A 22572-nucleotide genomic window follows, 5' to 3' on the forward strand; every position below is an offset into this window, starting at 1 on the left:
ACTAAACTAAAAAGCCATAAAAAAGCGTAATGCACACAGTAATTTCCCATATGAGATGTCAGCACCATTAAAAATGACATATTCCATCTATCTATTGCAGGATGTTTTTCACAACTGTTGAGAGGGAATAATTATGTAGCAGCATGCAGCTGCAAACCCGATATTACTCATTCCTGTATATTTCTTTTCAGCTTTTTGTGAGCTCAATGAGACCACTGTATTAGCATAATACATTTATGAATGCTCTGTTTCAAATGCTTCCATAAACATGATCTTTTGAATAGAAATATTGATACATCTCTGCCTGTTATTTGAGCTATACAATTAGGTAGTCTTGAGAAGCATGGTGTGAGGCCTCTCAAATGGACAAAGAATCAGTCAGTCAGTCCAACTTAAGTCATATTTAGTTTTCACTCTACAGCTAAAATGTGTTTTTTCAAACCACCTATTTATTTATTTGCTTCCATTACTGAAATAAAGAAGAATTATAATTCTGCGAAATACCCTTTTTTTTATCTCAGCTGCTCAGGGGTACATCACTGTCCACATTTATTTGACAGCATTTTAAGGCCTCAGCCTCAACAGTAAATGGATTAAAGTTACAGTTAAAGTTTCCAAACTAGCTCTGTAGAATGCAAACTGACATTATAGTGCGCTTTTCCTCTGTTAATGGTTACTTTACTGCTTGTTCAGCAAGCCAGCTTGCAGGAAAAGACATGTTAATGAGACTTCAAAAGGAAATCCATTCAAAGTTGTCAGGGCTTGTGTTGTACTGCAACCTGCTGTCTGGTATTTAGGCAGTATAGTGATCTTACTGTGTGTGAATATTGATGCCACAACCTGATGCCAATATGGCTTAAAATCTTACAAAATCGCTGAAGTTGTCTTCATCTGTTTGGATGATTTTCTCTATCTGTACAGACTCAATTTAATGAAAATTGCCTGCCAGTCTTATTGCATAACTTCACACGGAATTACTTTTCTTGGCTTGAGATTTCAAATATCACACTTTCCTCTATCCGATATCCAAATTAACATGTTTGTAGTAGGAGGTACTGACAGTATAACTGTGGTCGACAGGGAAAATGCTTTTTGGTCTGCTGCAAATGTTTGTTTTTTTGGTCTCTAGAATAACACGATAAGGCACTGTTCTTGTTTCATCTAAGCCACAAATGTATCTCCCATTTATCAACAGCTGATGTTAAACTGAGGAACATACAATACGTTTCTGTCCTACACTGTTCAAGCAGGTGTTATTACCTATATTTAAGCATTTAAAAATCTTCATATAAGCACAGACCATGAACCGTTAACAAGGAGTTATGAGTTACCAAATGTAAAAAAGGAGCAAAAAATATTAGGATTTCTAACTCCCAAGTATCTCCCTAGCAAGAATTTCGTAAGTAAAGACTTTATAATGACGTCCTGCAGCCATGCAAGATAACACACTGGAGACACTCGGAACGAGGGACGGAGTGGCCATCGGGACGACCGGGAGATTTCCAATGATGCCAAAGAGCTCAAGAGAACCAGCCCGCAAACTGCCCTGAGCAGCCGAGTGAAGTTCATCAGCGGCCCGTTGACTTAAAACTGTTGTCAATCAAACCTGTTCCCGTGAAAATCTCCAAGATCTCCATCAGTTATACCAGAAAGTTGTCCAACCAATATATATAACACTTGCTGTCTCTCTACATCTCACTCATGGTTGCTGGAGTGTCAAACTCACTCTCATTAATCCAGCCTACTGATTTTTGTTTAGCCTCCTATCTTGATCCAATTATTTTTAGTCAGACATTACACTTTATTGTCAATGGTGTGATTTTGCCTCTTGGCATCTTGTGGTCATATTTCCGTTAAGTCCATTTTGTTTGTGTAGTTGATATATGGGAGGTGGAGGGGATGGGTTGGGCCAGTTGTGGGCTCGTTGTGGGCCGGTGCAGTCAGAATTGTCCCGGTGGATTTTTGTGTCCCACTCCGCCCCTGCTCGGAACAAGTGTGAACATAAACAATTCACAGTATATGGTTGCTTATTATGAGATGCAATGTACTGCTGCTCAAAGGTAGTAGATCACAATTTCACAATCCAGCAAATATGTTAGGATTTTCTTCAACATGTGCAAATCTGAATTTTACAACCACACAACCCCAGTGCAGTGAAAGTCTCCTGCATCCTCTCTGATCTTTGGCTGGTTTAGAGAACAGCAGTAAGTCGTGTTTACCAGTAGTAACAAATGCCTACATGATTCCATGGGACGGAGGACTTATTGGTATGTAAACATCATTCGGTGAGTAGCTCTAGAGATAGAGAGAAATGACTTCTGTGTCAGCAGATGTGTTACATAAATAGAAAAAGAAAGTATTGGTGACGACTGTGATGCAAGAACACAGAGAGCTTACAGAAGTGTTTTTCCTCTGGAATAATCACAATAATAACAGTGAAATATGTGTTCCAGCCAGAGCCATCCATCTGCTTTGTCAACAGTCTCTTCTTCCCAAACTGAAATTTTATCTGCGTATCAGTCACAGAGGCTGACAGCACAGATATTCCTGAAATATCTTATAACACACGGTAAGGGTGTAAGCTGTCTTGCCTTAGAATAGGTGTTGTTTCCTGCAATTTTGTGAAATAACCCATAAAGTGCAATCTGCATGGAGAGACAGGCTGAAATCTTGGGATAATGAGCACGTTGCACTTAACATATGTAGCGTCTGTGCAGCATATTTTCTCATTTTCTCTTGGCTGATTTTTCAGACACCTGTTATGTGGAATTAATATAAAGATTTGAGCACTAAGAATATGAACGAGAGTTAATTGTTAGTTCTTAAAAAAAGAACATCAGACAAGAGCAGGATCAGTCGGACATATGCCGCAACAAACAAGAAACACTATTCAATTTCCGTAATCTCAAATAACATATATTTGTCCTTCCATAGGCTCTTTAAATTAGTCACACTTGGTGAAAAGCAAAAGAAATAGATAATCAATGCAGATTTAGTAATTAATGACAAAGGGCAAAGTGAATGCTCTATTCATTCTCCGTGACTAAACTGTTACAGGGGTTGATGCTGAAATATTATTACCCTCATTCATGGACACGGTCAGTGACACCAGAATTTCAAAAAAACAATATTACTGCACATTGATTAAAAAAAACTGACGGTATGTATTGGATGAGAAGAAAAAGGTCTGTTTAGGGTCCAGTAAAGATGAGATAAATCCTATCTCCTTATCACTTAACACTAAACTGAAGTGTTTTACCCCTAGTTTTATCTGAAAACAGCTGGATGTCATGTCACAAAAACAGTACAAATCAAGTGAAACCATTTTCACTTCTACCAGATAATTTCAGATTTACATGCACATGTCTACCAGTCCAACTGCCCTCATCACAGTTTATTTCACTTCATGTGAGCAAGAAATCTGAAGGTCTTTGAGGAACACACTAAAATAACACGAGCAACCCACTCTGAACAAATGCTGGGTTTTCCTGTTTGACTTCGGGAAATAGCCTATACTTAAATCAGAGAACATCATTTTCAAGAAGACACTCTGTAGATTACTATAAATAGGGTGTTTGGATAAAACTGTAGGAGGTTCATAGCTTTCTGGTACTGCTTAAATGATGCTGTTTTCCATATATCTACTTCAGAGTTAAACCAAAAGCACAGGCAGAAATGAAAGTGGCTGACGATTAAACTAGAATAGCATTTGGAGGGAAGGGAGACACTGCTCTAGATGTGATATGTTGATATGTCTCATCCTTCCGACGTCCTTGATAAAAACAATCCACAATGGGCAAATGCAACTAAATTATCTTTGCCTCCCTAACACATGGACTAAGTTTATTTTGAAAGAGCAGAAACACTTCTCCTTCACCTTGATGAAACATCATAAGGTGAATGAGAAGGAGAATTAATAAGAAAAAGACAACAATGGAGCAAAGAGGATGTAAATGGAGTCGTTCTTGGGTCTATTGTGGCAAAATTATGTTGGTGTATCTTGAGTTAAAGGAAATATGAAAGAAATTACTGAGGCTCCTTTGCATAAAGTAGCAGGTTATTTAAACGTGGGCACATTCCCTTAAACAAGGTAGTTAACTCCTTAGTCTTAGTGTGTACCTTCAGTGCGCTTCAGAGAGGTACAACTTATTCAGAACAAGTCCTGTAACTGCCCCTACCTGGCTGCAAGCTACAACAACACAAAGAGGTTGATTTACACTGTATCCTGCTGGTTATGATGGACCAAATTTGTTTCTGTTAAGTATGACTTTCAGAGATAATTAGGCTAGTTTGCTATTTTTGGCTGGACGATGGGCATTAGCCTCCCACAGCAGGACTGAACGTGAGCTGCCAGCTGTCTTGCAGACAGGTCATATTGATTAATCTTTTCTTTTTGTCCACAAGTTGTTGCTGTTGCAAGTTGCTGCTGTCAGTTTCAGAGCCTCCATCCTCATTAAAGATTAGCACGTGCACTTGCACCTGGACTTTGCCACTTCACCCAAAAATCCGTGGAAGTTCTTTTTTTTTACCTGTATGAAAAAGGCTTAAGATAGCAGAGTTGTTTTAATCAGTCAGGATCTATCTTGAACAAAAAAAGACTTGTGACCAATGCTATGAGATAAATTTGAGTTAGAAAGGTCATGGTATACTTTCCTGTTCAGCTCTTAATCTAATTGGCTGTGTTAGATCCACAATTAGCCTCCAATTATTGATATCTGGAAAAAAAAATAATCTGAATATTTTTTTCATCTTATTCAACATTGTATGAAACCCATTGTGTTGGAAATTGTAATTTCCCCAAATTACATTCAGAAAGAGCACCTCCAACATTGGTCCTGCAGTGATCGAGGCACAGAAAAAGCAGAGACTGCTCTCTTTCCATATGTGCCCCCTCTTCACAAAGTTTCTTTAAAATTGGTTTGATACTTTTTTGCTCAGTCTTGCTAGTAGACAGACAAATTGAAAGACAACAAAGAAAACAAGCAATCTGGTGATGCAGTGCTTTGTGGTTGTGTTGAACCAATGTAAAAAACAACTAAAAAAATAGAAAAAACACCTTTGGCAAACTTATGTCCAAAACTATGTTATGATTGATAGGGATGAAAGTTTCAGATTTGTTTAGAATCTTACAACAATCTACAAGTGTCATACCTAAGCAAACACAGTTAGTTTGACACACCGGTGCAATCACTTCACATCAAAGACACACTTGTTGGCTATACCATCGAATTCTATATTTCACTTTCGATTTCAGTGTTTTATGCTGCAATTCAAGGCTTCGATATGAGTCTGATTACAATTCAGCTTCCACTTTTACAATCAGCTTTGATGTGGTCCCCTTCTGTGCTGCACACATCAACAGAGGAAGTGGGTAAAAACCGTGATAAAAACAGTGAGTGTTGCATACTACAAAGACAAACTTCAGTGTGATAGTGCCAAAGATTACAATTTTTTTCCCCACAGAAAACCGTATAACTGATGAGACTCATCAGGTAGACAAAAGGGGGATCAATGGAGAGTAAGAAGGGTGTTGTTTATTTTGATCATGGACAAACACATTTACAGACAGGCCTAGAGGATAACTTTCTATGGATGTATTGTAATCTGATCAGTGTGATAATCATCATGACTCACTGAGAGACACTGGAGGATTAGAGTCTCTGTCTTAAATGGCCTCTTACATCAGACAGTGTGGCCTACAGCCTAATGGTTAGAAATAACCCTGGGACAGAGAAGACAGATAAGAGATGGGCAATGATAAAGAGATATATTTTTCAGCAAGATAACCTATATCCTTTTTGCTATTCATTTGGTGAATTACAGATGATTTTATGCTCGATGCAAGCCTTTCTGCTTCGGAAGGACTGATTTATCATAGGACAACAAAAAGAGAAAAAAGCAAACCGCATTGTGCTACGATTGAATTGAATGTAATATGATGTATCTATCTCAGAATTAGGAGGAGTCATTCTTAAACATCTGACCTCTGATAAAACAGATCTGTCTGACATTATGGCCGTGCTACATACTTGCTACATTGGAAGCCCTTAATCACAGCAAGACAGCTCTTTACGAGACTGATGTGAGTACGTATGCCCTTAAGCCTGTGACCTGCAGATGCAGTAAGTGTGGGCATTTTTCATGACTCAAACCCTTTTTACCAGTTTACTGGCACCAGAGTTCACATAAATGCATTTATAAAGCACAAAGTGCTTTGCCACGTTTTAAGCTTTTCGTGTCAAACGTGTTTTTTAAGTAAATAATTTTTCTCACGTTCTTTTAAAGCCTCTCCTGCTATGTCATCCAAATCCTATACACGTTTATGACATCAAAGATAAGAAGAGTTGTTGCAGTGTTATTGTTATACTTCAAGTCTGCAGATCATATCAGTCATCTTTTTATCTTTTGTTTTCCACATCTGTGAGAACACAGCGATATTGAGAGCATGTTTGCTGCACATGGTGTGTGAGGTTTTTTTATGTCTCTTCACATGTAAAAACATGTGAGTGAAATAGCTTTTCTGTGTCCATTTCTACTATCTTACCTCTAAATAAACGACCCATGGCATGACCAACGTGGCGACCAGAAGGTCAGCGACAGCCAGGCTCACTATCAGGTAGTTTGTCGTCGTCTGCAGAGCCTTTTCTCTGGACACAGCCATGCACACCAGCACGTTGCCAAAGACGATGACAAAGATGAGCAGAGTAAGAAGCATGGCGTAGTAGTTGTAAGGGTGCCTCTGCTCCGGTTTTGTTTCGTTGAAGCTCCATGTTCCATTATCGTAGAAGCTGTCATTGTAGGCATACTGGGTAAAGACATCCATTAGCTGTGAGTGACGTAGGCCAATAGTGGGCCCTGCAAGACAGGCAATAAAGAAGGCAGCATTTTAATGATGGTGTATCAAACTGAATGTTTGCAAACAGAAAAAAAGGAACGTGACAGGATATTGCACTGGAGTAATCTTCAATCCTGCAGTAATTGCTGACCAGAAGCAGCTTGTCTGTTGATCTCTTATGCCCTACTGCTCCCAATAATGGGTTGATCTTTCTTTATAGTAGACACACATAAGAACAATGCAATCTTTAATTAACCTAAAAGGAAATAGAATAACACGAAGACATGGATTTAGGGAAATGATAAGAATTAAAATGCATGCTGTTGTTGCAAGCATGTCACCTCATTGATAAAAGCTTGTATTCACTACAACATATTGTGACCAGTGGAGAAAGCTTTCCACACTTACTCTTCGGGTCAATTTAGAATCATTAATCAACCTGATGTGCATGTTTCTGCATGATGCATGTACAAGGAGATAATGCAAACTCCTGAAAGGCTTCAGCTTGGACTCAAACCAGGAACCTTCTTGCTGTTTGGTAACAGTGCTATCCATTGTGCAGGATCAAAAATAGTAAAAATTCAATATTTGGTCAGACCACGTTTTGCCTTTTAATCAGCACGGTTTGTCAAAAGTTTTTGTAGGTGTTTGGCACATTTACACTGTCTTGGATCTGTCTCGTCATGTAATATGAGACGGACATTGTGGGGGCCATTGACTTTTTTTTGCAGGACCCATTGCCGTTGCACAATTGGGACTAATGACATGCCCCCTTAGCATGGTTGTGAGCTGGACCTCTTATCTTGTTCCTCAAGCTATTTTTGTGATGAAGCAGGGCACATTGCCTTGTTGGGGGTAGTACATTGTTTTGGTGGTTGGTACCTGTCAAAGCAATCTCTTCCTGAATGCCAACACGCAAGGACGTAATCAATATTATTCACTTCCCCTGTCAGCAAACTTAAGATAGAGACTGATCACTTTGTATTGAGTCACTACTCATATCAAATCAGCGTCTGTCTGAAGACTGTTTTTCCTGAACCAGCCATGTACAAAGATAGACAGCCAGTTATTACTAAATGTGACACACTCTAAATAAATTAACAATCAAGAATTACAAGTCAATTCTCTCTCACTAAACAAAGAATATCAGAAAGCATTGATCTCTGCAAGTTTTACCACATAAATGGATGAATCAATGAATTAAGTCACAGCGAGGTTAGCTAGAAATTAAGGAATCAAATCAATAGGAGTGTAAACCATACTGTCAGTGTCATGTGTAAAGGTAATGGGGGAGGTAAACAGTGGAACTGTTCTCTCTTGACAGGCAGGTCACATTAAGAATGCCTGATAGAAAAAACCAACCTGTTAGACTACATGTCTTTTGTCAAAATGATGAGTGCAGCTACGCATTTAATGTTTCGTACTCAGCTGAGAAGAGTAAAAATGAATTACTTTGAAAAGGATGTTTGTGAGCTCAGGAATTGCGTCAGAAACCAGTTAAAATTCGTCATGTGTCATCACAGAAAACCCTACGATAACCCCATGACAGTCATTCCACACAGTTTCCTTATTTCATATCTCCCAGCAACAGATTTTCTAAGCTTTTGAACAAAACTGCATTAAGACCTTAACGTGTCATGAGAGACATGTATGGACCAGAAGTTTTTGGGTTATAGTAATAGAGACATGGACTGTATTTTTAAAAGCTTTTCTAGTCTAGTTAACGACTGGCTCTGCTTTTTACACCACCAGCCATTCACACACACACACACACACACACACGTACTGAGCACCGCTTAGTCCTTAAAAGCTACGTACTGCTTTATATAAAAAGTCTGTTTACCTTGATATGTTCTATGTGTTATTCTTTGTTTGATCATAATGTCGCTGCCCCCCAGTAAATGCAATATTCAATATCGCTCTGTTTTCAGATTTTCTGTTGTCATGTAATGAATCCTGCCCCTGTGGCTGTAATAGAGCTGTATTACATCTTTCAAGGATAAAAAAAAAACAATATACACAGACCCACAAGCGTTTCCCCTCATACTTGTCAAGAATAATGTTTGTGTCATTTCCTGCTTTCCCAGCGACATTTTCACTCCCTCCTTTTGTTTTCATTCTACCTTGATTTCAGGCTATGGCTTGTACTGACAGTAACTCTCTCCAAGTCCCTCTACTCACCCAGCTAATTTTACCTCGACACCTAATTCATTCTTCAAAATCAAACAACTATCTTTTAAATCTTGTAAGCGTTTCTGCTGTTGGTATCTGTTTGCACGAACAGTTATGTGTTGACTTTGATCTTGATTTAGCAAGGCAAAGATTCACAAAGATACTTTAATTTACATTTACAAAGATAATTTAAATTCATAATTCATCTGGAACTAACCAAGCACATTTATCCAGTTTAATTGTATTTAAGTAGCAATGTGAGATAGGCAGGTATATCTTTTGTGCATACTTCTACACTACAGCAAGACATGCCTTTCTTTCAGCCTGATTATTTGACGGATATAGTTACTTGTCACTATGCCAAGGGTCCTTCCACATTAGGTGTTCTGATTAAAAAAAAAAAAAGATAAAAATATAATTTACTGTGTTTTGAACCTAAAAAACAAAAAGGAAAATCCATGTTAAACATGTTTTTTATTCTTCCCACTGTATCATTAAAAAAAAAAAAACAGATTCATCAGATTCATAAAAACCTTTACCTTTACCTAGAAACCTTTTTTTTCTAGGGGTGCTTTTGTGCCCTTTGCAGCCTAATATAAGCATCTGGTATTTTTATTTAGAGGTCCTTGAAAATCTATGTTCATCGGGGCATTGCCAAGGACAGACAGGGAATTTTTAATGGGGCCTGGTACATCTAACCCACAGTACGTTTGAATGTCACTGTACTGATGAGATTACTCATACTTTAAAGACGTTCACACACTCGATCTGGCCCTGACTACAAATGATAGGACTTGTCGATATGAAACCATATAGTGTCTACCTTGTGAGTATGAAAATTTATGAAACCAACTTTTTTTTTTCCCCCTTTTTTTTTTTTGCCTGAATTAATAAGAAAAGTTACCAGTAAAGGGCTGGAACGCCTCGGTGAAAGAGGAAAAAGAAGGAGGATCAAGTGAGAAGAAGAAAAAGAAAAAAAATGAGGAAATCAGAGTGAGAGACTCATGTTCCCCTTAGGATGTGTAAGCATCACTCTGGGGCACCAGTCTGTGTGTGTGCCCTGCAGATGCCCTGTGCTGTCTAATCCAATTTATTTGCACACTCCACTTCCTTAGTTACAATATTTGAGATAGTTCTCTCTGTTGACCTGAAAGCTACTGTTTGCTTTCAAACAAAAATCTCTGCTTTCTATCAGGTGCCTTCAAAATCTAAGATTCTTTAAATTTCTTTCTTATGTGACCTGTGTCTGATGAGAATTGACAGATGTCCATTTGACAGGGAACTCGCAGGTCAAGGTCAGTGACCATAAACACAGTCAGTTTCTTGAACTAAAGCAATCTTCATCAAATCAGTGCGTGCTAAATGCATTCCCCAGTATTTATTGCTGTGACACCATGGCAGCCCTATAGTCCCTGCGTTTGTAATGTTCCCACTATGGTATTAGGCATTTCTGGTGAGCTGAAAAAACTTTGCACCTTTTGTGAAACTCAAAGCAGTGTGCTAAGATTTCTTTCACCTCACAGCTTCCCACCCACAACTCAGTCTGGTTTGGCCTTTTTTCAAGGAAATTTGCCCAATCCTTTACTACTTTTATTTTGAGCAAGAAATTTGCTTGCACATATTCTTTGTTCTCTTATCATGAGAAATACAATTTAAGGAGCGAGGTAGAGGAAAGATTATCTGACAGCAGGGTTCTGCTCGCCTGGATCAAGACCTCGGAACTATTTCCAACAGTTCAAATGGTAAATGAACTGCATTTATATAGCGCTTTTCTGTTCCAATTGGAAGTCATACTCACTCATTCAGATGCATTCATGCAGCACTTCTTAGTCTACAAATGCTGTTCTTTTCTTTATCACATACGTTTCACAACGGTCAGTCAGGTTCCTGGAACTAAAACTCAGAGCAAACAATCTGAGGGCCAGAACTATCATCAACTAAATAAAAGGCTCTTAAACTGGTGAAAAAAGACCAAAGAGAAGTGAACACTTAACTGCAATAGAAAACAGTTTGACTGTTGTCCCTAAAGATGGAGTCTGGAGTAGATTTTTCATTTAACCAGTGCCCTCTGTGTTACTTATGCAAATACAGTGCTGTTTATACTTTGATTGCCTTGAAACAGGATTTAGGAAAAGAACCTCACAGGCCGCATGGCTTATCAGCTAAAAAGCCACACAGCTAGAGTGCACAGTGAAAATGATACAGCCAGTTGTTAAATGGTTTGACTCATTGTAATCTTATTAACAAAAACATGTTACAAGATTCCTCTGGGCAATCACTATGTTAAGCTTAGTTACTCCAAAACTGCTAACTCAGTGCTGTCAAAAGGACCTGAACAAGCTGCATACATTTGTGATGACCACAGCTCAGGTCAAAGTACTAAATGATAGCTTCAGTGTGAATATCAGGATCCTGCAATATGATCATGTCAGCTGTCATCAATTTACAGGGAATTGGAAATTGTAAAGCATCCGGATGCCTGGACTTTAGTGCTGTGCTGCAAAATGCAAATTTTACTGATTTATAGAGTATTTTACTGATCAAAAAGCATCTTCTTATTCTTAAAAGCATTCATCCTGACACAAATTGTGGCTTGTTTTCACTCTATACACTAGATAACTACTGCGTATACTATATCACTTAAAGCCACTTTCATCATTATTCATACCGATTGTTGCTGCCAGCCATCTGAGGTCAGATGAGAGTTTGAGAGAAAAAATGAATTAAATCATATCTACTATTAACACAGCATTCAAATCAAAACATTACTGTCATAGTTAGAATAAAAATAACGTCTTCTTTCCCACAGAAAAGATGGGCCATTCCATATCTGCAAGGGCTTTATTGTGTTGCAGATCAATACAAGTTCCTCTGTAATTATTTTTGAATGAAAACTATTTCCTGCTTTCAAAACACACCTTTCAGCCTTTGCTGTCTATTATTCGGCAATTATAATCACTTTGTGATTCTCAAACAAAGAAAAAAAGCAATTGGGCTGAACAGGGGCTGAAAAAAAATCAAACATGTTATTTTCGTCATCCATTACAGGGTTTAATCTTTTGAGATGCGGCAGCAATTACTGTCTTTGCACACCTTCTTGTTTGACTCTTGAATGTGTCTTTTCTTTTAATCCTGTCTATTTGAGGGCACAGCAAGCAGCTTGAGATCCCCGTCAGAGTTACTGCAATCCTCAGTATTATTATCCTCTTAGCTCACACGCTTCTGTGTGTCCCGTGGAGGGTAAATAACAACAGCAGTCAATAAGCTGTTGGTAAGAAAAGTCGCACACACGAACTCAGATACCCAAAGTGGCCAGAATCTTTAACTTCAGAGATAAATACTGTGGTGACCCAGAGGTATTTTCGTCTAGAAAACCAACATGACAGCTCAAAAAAAAAACTAAATGTAAGAGCAAGAATACAAATGGAGTCAAGTCGCTGATGAAATTATATGAAAATTGTTGCACCAGTTGCATGGGTTATTACTATTAGAAGTATAAAGTGTGATTTCACTTTAGCAGCAGGACATTTCTGGCATTGTGTGTTTGTTTACTGGATTTCAGTGCTGGCAGTACAAGTACACCTAAAAGCAAAATGAAAAGTTCAACACAACCTGAGCTTTTCCCCTTTAAATAACTGTTTACCTTTATGCACATCAACACACAAAAATAATGGTCCAAACAAGTAAAAAAATACATCTACATGCACTGATTGAATACAGAAAAATCAATTTTGCTACTGTCAGATAGTAACATACATAAAGTGTTTATTTCAAAGTCAAATCTAAATTGAAATGCTACTTTTTTATTGGCTTTTGTTTTGGTCTAGCTGACAGACTGATGGAAAGCCTTTGTGAGAGGAGCAATATCAGCTGAACGTTTTTTAAAAAAACAAAAGAATCCATGTTTGGAAGGCAGAGCACATGTCTGCCAAGCACAACCCTCATGTTTGTTCATTGTCCACTCAAGTGCTTCCTATACTTACTTAGCCTAAAATTTCACTTTTCTTTTTAATCAATGTGGTGGTTAGGTCTTGGCATTAAAAAAAACTGCTTGATTAGGAAAACATCATCTTGCCTTAAAGTTGCCATATGGTGAAAATGCATAATGATAGTGCTAGAATTTCTTTTTTAAATTGCAAAGTGTAGAACATGAGTTGTCAACATGAGTCATGGCTTACTACTGCCATCGGAAGAAAACTTATTTTAGCCATCTAAAAAGCAACCCCTTAGAAAATATTCAAACCAAGTGATGCTGTTGCTCTCCCAGCCACCAGACTAAAATTTGTTGTCTTGATCTTCTGGACTGTTTGAGTTGCTGTGTTCCTCTGGTGTTTGAACACATTAGTTGAAGTGTCCATTAAAGCCCCAAAGTCACACTTTAGAAGCATAAACTGACCAATGGGGTGGCATTAGTAACTCCCACGCAAGATTAGCGGTGATAACATACCAAATATAATTTGAAAATATTCCATACTAATCATGTCGATAGGCTGCTGTGTTTTCATGTTGCCTTTTGTGCTTCCGTGCAACAAAAACTCATCTAGCTTTTTGTCAGCCCTCTACATCTGTTTGCCACAGTGCTCACAAATGCATTCGTTCAGCCGAATTTAATGGCACAAAAAGCCTATTGCAACTGCTCTTCACCACTTCATTTACAAACGAGTCATTTTCCAAGCTACTGCTCTGCATCAATAAAAATCCTGATTTCAGAACAGTGACATTTTTTGACCAAAACACTATCAAATACATTCAAAAGGACTGTGCTGAAAATGTGGACAATGCAAAGTGGCACGGATCCTCATCCTAAGAGGGGCGTGACTAGTAGAGGCTTCCTTAGAATATAGAGCTGTATATACTGAAACGGCCTTTGTAGACAGGTTTGACAGCCTGAACCATCTGCGTGGTATTTTCTTTTGCTGACAATGTGTGACATATTCATGGAACATCAGAAATATACAATAATTTGTAAAAAAAAAAGGCAGCATGATATAGGAACACCTGCTCCATGTATGCTAAGGGGAAGGGACTGAATCAGTTTACTTCACTGAAGGTGAAGATCTTTTGGTTTACTTTGCTAAGTCACTTTATGACTTTATTAAGTCATGTTTGGCCTTACATCGACATTGAATTGCATTAAACTGAATTGGACCGAGTTTGACTGAATCACATTGTATTGATTTGGGATGAATGGGATTGAATGTGAGTGGATTTGTATCAAACTCATTTTCTTTCTTTGTAAAGTACCTTGAGATGATAATTTTCTAAGTGAAGCAGTCTGTGCCTGATCTTGAAAGAGGTCAACTTTACCTGTGGACAGAATGCTGATTCTCCTAAAAAAATCCTACAAAGCCCACAAGAAATAACTATAATACACTCTGACTCTGCTTTTCTACCTCTCACTACAAGCAAGTTATGCATGCAAAACTGTAAAGTAAATAGATAAATAGATTAAAAAAGAAACAGATTTTCTTGAAGATAAGATACATTAAATGCTAATAAAGTATTTTTGGCCTGTACTTTTGTTTGACTGTAGACTACAGGTAAAGTGATCTTTACTGCCATCGTCATTACCCAACGTACCACAATAAAAGTAAGATTCTCATCACACTGAACCTAATGTCTCCTCCTCTCTGGAGGTTTACTGCAGCTGTACTTACAGATATGTAAAGATGTAATTCCACTGTTCTGCTGAGGCCAGAAAATTTAAAGATTAACAACCGTGTTCTGTCATTTCATGAGGTTGAGGGTCCATTACGATCAGTCACTGCACTGTAACAGTGTACAAGTCTGCATTGTGATGCTTCTTAGAATAAAAATATTTCCACATCTCTTAATATTTGTGCAAAATTATTTCCATTTCAATACAGTGTGCCCTCTTATGAGAATCAGAGTCAAACCATAAGGATTTCTGATGCTGAACACATTTTGAAATAGATTGTTTGATACTACAGAAACATACCCTGCATCCGTTTTAATGTGAGCTGGACTAGAAATTAAATATAAACAAGTGTATAAGGATTTTTACATCCTATATGATGTTTTTGAGCAGTTGTGAGTCAAATATGACTAATCTCCAGTCATTAAAAGAAGACTTGCTTTACGGTCTTATTCCCCTGTATAATTGAATTGTGTGAAAACTGTTGATTTATATGTCTCGTTCCCGTTTGCATGCTCATCTCTTTACTATTCATATCGACAGACAAGTCCATTTCAGTCTAAATGGCAAACTCAACTTTCAATCACCTCAGAGGCACATGTAGGCTCCTGCACAGATCAATGAATGTTGAAAAAACACACAGCTGCCCAAAAAGCCATTCTGTTGCCAAGTGCTGCAGCACTTTTGAATCCTTGTCATTTAGGCACAATGTGTTGAAAGGGCTCTATCACCCACACAGTTAAGCCTCTTCAGATTAAAGCTGAGGATTGACACTTAAATGTGGCATTCATTATTTTACATTGAATTGAGATTGCTGCGGCAAAGAGTCTGAGAAAGAAATGTGTTACTGTGCATTAAGACAGAGTCTGAATTATGGATGGGGGATTAACAGTTAAAGCCAGCTCGTGGCTGAAGACCGAAACAAAGTGATGCTCTAAGATAAATTCTTTGGACAGAACGCCTGGGTCAAATTCAGTTTTGTGTCAGAATTTGTGTCCTTTACCTTTCACAGAGACCCACAAAAGATTCAGTATAACAGCCAAATTAAGAGCTGTATTTTTAAGAAGGTACTCCATACTACATGGTTTTAAATAAAACTACAATATTTAAACATATGTAAGATATGGAGGTTTAACATTTATCAAAAAGCTGTATCAGTAGGGCAGAGTGTATTAACTTTTCATCATTACATAGATTAAATGGCACTATAGCCAACCACATGAACCTGAATTGTGAGCAGTTGACCTTTCCAGTATGTAATCCTTAAATAGCCAGACCTCACTTTCTACTCACTATCCGGCTCTCACATCTAACCACATCTTATTCCCAGTCGACCCCAGCACTGATCTATGAGAGCAGGAGGCATTATCAGGCTGTGCTGGATTTCCACAGTAATGACAAGGCTTTTCTCTGTAGACCGATGAGCTACCTGCCGAGCTAAAAAAAAAAGAAAGAAAGAAAGAAAGAAAGACAGGCACAAATGAGGATGCTTGTCTCATACCCAGTTATGGCATGTCTTCCATGTTAAGTGTGGCTGTTTTGTTTCTTTCATCAGATAAAGTCCACAATTTCATTCCAAAAAAGGTTATTGTACACAGCTGCACAATCACTAAATAATACAGATAAGAATGAATAGACTTAAACTCCAAATCATCATATCAAATCATCAGTCATATGAATATAAGAGCATCATTTGCTGTAGCTCCCATGGTATCGTTTGAGATTGCTGCCTGCGTATTAGTCTGTAATAATGGGGCACTTGTAAAATAATCACAAGATGTAATTATTCAATTACAGAGAAGCTAAACAGGTTTTTACCTTAAGTAATCACTTTATAATTTCCTCATAAATACGCAATTACCTGTTTTGTTTTCCTGTAGACATATCAATGCACCCAATATCTGTTTTAATTACAAAATACAACATCCATCAGTATTTCTAGGCAGCCGTCTTTGTGCTCTTTATTCAAATAAACACTTCTCTGATTGCGATCATGTACCAAATCTTTAGTGGCTTGTGAACTGGCACGAGAAAAAGCACACCTAATGAGTTTCCTCGATGCAGCTGAATACTAACTTCATCCAATCATCTGCTAACAGTTTGTCAAACCATGCAGTAAACTGCACTGATGATTTTACAATAAGGAGCCTTCAATCAGCAATTTGGTCTGTTGACATTTGGGGATTGTTTGAAATGATCTCTACAAATCTTTTTCAAAGTGTGATATTCCAACAGCAACCAACTGACACTGTGTAGAAATAATGGATCATAAATCTAATTTGTGGATGATTTATCTGGAAAGCTGTCTTTACTGAAGCCATTTTGAGAAATATTCATTCATATTTTTCTCATAGAATTGTTTGGGTATATAAGACATCTAAAGTTTTGCAAGTCCTCAGCATCATTCGATCTTTTTCTGATGTCCAATATCAGCCTTTACAAAGGGGAAGCTTAACCTCAAACTGCTATCAAGGTGTCAATACTGTGTTTGATTTCACCCTGAGATAGCCTTCATCCTAATTAGTTTTCTATCAGCCACAACCCTCTTAGTTGCCAGGTCGGAATGACTGATGCTGGCAAAGTCGATGACTATCTCATGAATTCCTTCATTTGAACGGCTGAGGATGCAAGTCGTCGAAAATTGTGAAGCCACTGTCTATGGGCTGTGTAGGTGGTGCCTGCTATGACTTTTGCTGCGCTCAGAATAAACCTGCTCATTCAGAGCAGCAATTACTGTGTCATTATCTTGCCATTGCAATTATGCAGCTTTTCTCTCTGCACTTATAATGATGGAAGTTTTTCTTGCAACATCCATAAAGGTGCTTTAGTTTAATGTGGCATATCTGACATAGGAGCAATAGATGGTCAACATAGAAAAGGGAAGACAGAACTCTATCAATGAGAATAATCTGTAACTGTAACCATGCCAAGTTAACCAAATTCATCATCATTAGAAGACTAAACGACAACAGTGTAAATGGCAGGCCTGCAATGAGAAAGCTGTTCTCCTAAAAGAACATTTTTTTAGGAATGTTTTGTAGATAACAAGACTAAATTTGAAATTTTGATTTCAATTTCATATTTTTGGAGAAAGGAAAATGCATCTGTAAACCATGGCGGTGGTAGTATCGTGGTTTGGGTTTGTTTTGCTCTATATGGACAGGACGTCTTCTCATCATCAATGGCATAATTAATTCTAAATTATGCAAGTGAATTCTGAAAGAATATGTTTGGATATCTGAAGAAAAAGTGGGTTACACAACTAACCCAAGCATACAATTCAATTCATCTAGTAATGGTTAAAGAACAATGAAATGAAAGTCAAAGACTAGAGCTTATTCCAATAGAAATGTTGTGGAAAGGCCAGAATTAATCACTTCATGAGAATAAACCCAGTTATGTTACACCATAGATTTTTGACTTAATTACTCCAAGCCCATATGCAGCATTTATTAACAGTTAGCAGAGACAAATAATTATAGTAGTTGCTGCATGTGAGCATGACACAACTAAAACAAATAGTTTTAATATTTGTACTACTTATTTATTTTCATTTTCCTTCAGAAATACATTACCAATTATAATATTCTATCCCTCTTTGTTTAACTGGGTTTTCTTTATCTACATATTTCCCCTCAAATGTAAACCCTTCATACATTTTAAAACATTATCGTAAATAATGTATAACGAAACTTGTAATTTAGGTCAATTTTGGTCATTTGAAAAATATGTAGAGCAATCAGTGTAACAGATCATATAATTCATTATATGTATTATATTCAGCACTGACAGGGGAGATATCACTTGGGAGATGCAGTTAGAAAACAGTAAAAAAAAATATATGATAGATTTAAACCCATCAAGGAAGGATCAAGGTAAACAGCACTGAATGACGGAACTCTATATCAAGGGTTAAATAAAGGGCACTGATGATTCAATCACAGTCGGAAGACATTAGCGTGTTAACTTCCACTTATGCATCAATATAGGTTATACATTAGGACATAAAGGTTATTTTAGCAGTGATTTAAGCCGTTACTAACTCAAATCATGCCAAAAGGGTAAAAATGGTAGGGCATCCACCCACTGGAAGAAGAGGACAGGGAGGCTGGCAACAAGCCTCCATCGACCTCATTAGGTTGTGAAGATGTTCCGACCTAACAACTGGTTTTGTCTCTTGTGAGGGTGCATTGTGCACACACACACACACTCACCCACACACACACATATATACACATGAATAAATCCCCTGTCATTTTTCCATCGCACACCATGAAACACAAAGAAAAACAGGCAGCAATAGATGCAGGTGTGTGAACAAGCGCATCTACGCACACTGTTGCTCTGCTACCTTATACACCTTGTCTGCTCAGCAGAGGCTCTTAAACCTCTACTAAATCAAGTACTTCTATAGGCCTTGCTGGGTCAGTCTGCAACAACTGTCTAAGGTCAATTCACAGTCATCTCAGGCAGTTTATAATCCTGCCTGTTTTCCAACAGTAACCTGATGGTGCTGGTTATCATGGGACCAGAGGTGTAGTCAAGCGAGTATGCTGTTTGCATAAGCAATTATAAGCTCAATATCAAAAGTACAGAACATGAGATACCTCTGTCTTCCTGTAATTCTCCATCATAGCTGAAGTAGCAATATATATATTGCTACTTCAGCTATGATGGATATATATATATCCATGGATGGATATATATATATATAAACATATCCTTTTGCACAGAAACACAGCCTGTTTAGGTTGACCAAGAGGTTCATCTGTCACTTCACTAAACCTACAGTACGCATTCCTCACAATGATGGAAATTCCGATGACTTTTCTTGTTCTTTAATTAAACTGCAGCCGACTGTGACATCTGCAGCAAAGCTGTCTGCTTTCATCAATATTGTGGACTATGGAGGATTAAGTGGCAAACCTCAGTATAATCGAACCAAATGTCAAAGATAAGTAAGTTAATATTTGAGGCAGCCTGAGCCTGTAATATCTGCTGATGTCTAAACCATGGAGATGTTTCAAATATTTGATACATCTTGAAATTGTTGTCAATGAAACGGTTTACTGTCTCTGTCAATATCGCTGTTTACAAATGGTGGTGCCTGTGAAAAAAAGCATAGATAGTAAGAGTAAGATTTAGTAGAAAAATTAAAAATGGTTATCCTTTACTGGATTTTTTTTCTGAACTGGCCACAGTGTAAGCAGTCTTAGTAAAATCAGATTTTAAACAACATTTTTACTGTTGATCAGTGGGACTTGAACTGAAACAAATATGAGGTGACATGGAGGACATGACAGAATCTCCTATCTCCTAACATAATAACACAAAAGCAGGCCCTTAGCACCAAATCATAGAGACAGGAGTCCACCACAGCAGATATTGCCCAAGGTTCAGTCTGTGAAAAGATGCCCCAGAGGCAATTCCAGCACATAGCAGTAGGGTGTAAGATGAAAGCTGGGGCAGAGTACACTGAGAGGCATAACCAAGTGGCTTGGATAGTATGTAGGTATACATGAGCCAAGTACCAGCTACAAGCCCCCAAGTCCCAACAGGACCAACACAAATTGGCTGAGAACAACACAGGTAAAATCCTGTGGGACTTCCAGGTTCAGACTGACGACTAGTTGCTGGCAAACCAACCAGATATAGTGGTGGATGACAAATAGCAGAAGAAGACAGTTGTAATAGATGTGGCAATCCAAGCTGACTCTGACAATAGAAAGAAAGAATATGAGAGAATCAAGAAGTAGCCAAAAACAGCCTGAAGGAACAATGGGGAACAGTTGCGGATGGTAAAGTTCAAAATGCTCCCAGTGGTAAAAGGAGCTTTGTAACCTCAAACTGGCCTGCAAAACCTATAACCTAAACAATGATTTCTGTTATGCATCCATGACTATCATTAACCAACCATAAAAATAATTTCTGAATTAGCAGTTTCCACTTTTAAAAACAGGACATGGCAGTGAGAGGGGTCATGTTGGTGCAGGAGCTGGAAGCAGCAGATTTGAGGGATGGATCTTTACATGCTTTTGTCTCATTTTAAGTTGATCATTACTTTAACTTTCAAATTTAGATTTAGGAATAAATAAGAAACAAAATAAAGCAAAACTGTGAAAATGGTTGGTTAAACCTCACTTTTCCCACTCTGTTAACCCAGTGTAAGAGAGTTTATTTCCAGCTCAGTCTCACAAAAGTACAAGTAATAAGTATGTAACCTTAACAATGTGTTCGTATGCCTTTCATACCCGAACCAACACTGACAAGGACATCAGAAAGGGAAAATTGACTATATTTGGTTCTCTGTTGTGATAATCCACAGTATAATGTAAATATCCAACCTGTCCCATTTCCTTCTAATTGGGCGACAACACATTTGTTTCAGTTTCTTGTTGTGTAAGGTGTAAGCACGATTAGCAAACTAGAATAAAGACATCTTATTTCTTTGGAGCTTTGAAAATAGTAGTGATTTTAAGATTTTTGATCCTGTGTCACAATATCATGGTATGCTAAAGATCCAAAATGATCCAAGAAAGTGTGTTAATTTCACAATTTCTGAACCAAGAAAACGCTACAATGTCTGCAGTGTCCCAAGCTATGTACTCCAAACTCTGGTGTAAGGTTGCATTGTCAGTTCATAAGAGATGCAGTTGCATGCAAGTCTCCCCACATCTACTAAAGATAAACAACTTTTGTTTGTAATAACTGATGGTACAAACAATCTAAGGTGTCTTCTCTGGGGCAGACAATCTCACACTGAAGTTGTAATTCTACATGTTAACATAGAGATAACATCCATCAATCCATTTTCTATACCAGCTTAATCCAATTCAGGGTTGCAGGGGGGCTGGAGCCCACCCTAGCCGTCAATGAGCGAGAGGCAGGACACACCCTGGACAGGCCACCAGTCCATCACAGGCCATAGAGACATCAGTCAAAATAAGCACTGTATGAACCGTATTTTTATGTTTTGTGTGAATATTTCTTATAAGTGCTGCAATAAGTTTGTGAATAAAAGATCAAGACTCTTAATACTGGATCACGTTCTTTGGCAGCCAGCTGTTACCCTTGTTTCTCTGTTCTTTCATGCTGGGTGGGAGGCTAATCTGGCAAACAACCAAGAAATCTATACCACAGAGAAAAGGCAATGAGTTTAAGTTGTGGCTAACGTGAAACCTTAAGTTTGGTTATTCTGAAAGAGACTGCAACCACCTACATAACCAAGTCTGATGAATGAGCTCAAATGTTTTGAAGAGGTTTCTCCTTTATTGTGATTTATGTTGTTTTAAAAGCTTTGCTATAGTTAGACATTAGTGTTGACAAGAAAGCATCTAATCTGACAAAGATTAACCAAAGGGTTAAACAGACTTTTTCTTTATTCTTCAAACAAAACACTAACAGGCTGTTGGAGAAAATTTCAAGGAAGCTGCTACTGAACAACTGTGTTTTTTCTAACTTTACACCAAACAAAAATAAAAGAAAAAGAGTTCAAAGTGATGGATGAGTAATGTCATGATGGTCTGAAATCCGACACGTCACAGCACATCATCTCACTTTAACCTTTTAATATTTGGCATTTTAAAGGCGAAAACACATCCAGAGAGGAGCTTTTGAGCAAATTGTGTCAATAATTTTTCTTTAAACATCATCTTGAGGGTCTGTGTGTGTCAGGCACCATCTGCTGGAGTGGGAATGATCTGGAACTAGTGCTATTACATTAAAGTCCACAGAGAGATAACCAAGAGTGAATCATGTATTCCTGTTTCGGGGTATTCAGAGCAAACAAACCACACAGCAAGATAACTGGGAAAATATTTCTTGTCTCCTGGGAAATTCTGCTCTTTCTTCTTACCTTTGCTATTAATCCTCATTTCTTTGCCTCTGCTTAATAGTCATCCTGTCAATT

General features: G+C 37.9%; 1 protein-coding gene across 1 annotated transcript in view; it reads right to left on the minus strand.

The window, feature by feature from the left end:
* Nucleotides 1-22572, minus strand: part of drd2a (dopamine receptor D2a) — a 45582-nt gene that overhangs the window by 17940 nt on the left and 5070 nt on the right. The window contains exon 2 of the mRNA XM_072392472.1: nucleotides 6545-6855. Coding sequence (XP_072248573.1) covers nucleotides 6545-6823 — 279 coding nt within the window. The 5' untranslated portion in view covers nucleotides 6824-6855. The remainder of the gene's footprint in view (nucleotides 1-6544; nucleotides 6856-22572) is intronic.

This window comes from Leuresthes tenuis, unplaced genomic scaffold (genome assembly GCF_036924035.1).
Source record: "Leuresthes tenuis unplaced genomic scaffold, fLeuTen1.0.hap1 SCAF_9, whole genome shotgun sequence".
In the NCBI taxonomy this organism is placed as follows: Eukaryota; Metazoa; Chordata; class Actinopteri; order Atheriniformes; family Atherinopsidae; genus Leuresthes; species Leuresthes tenuis.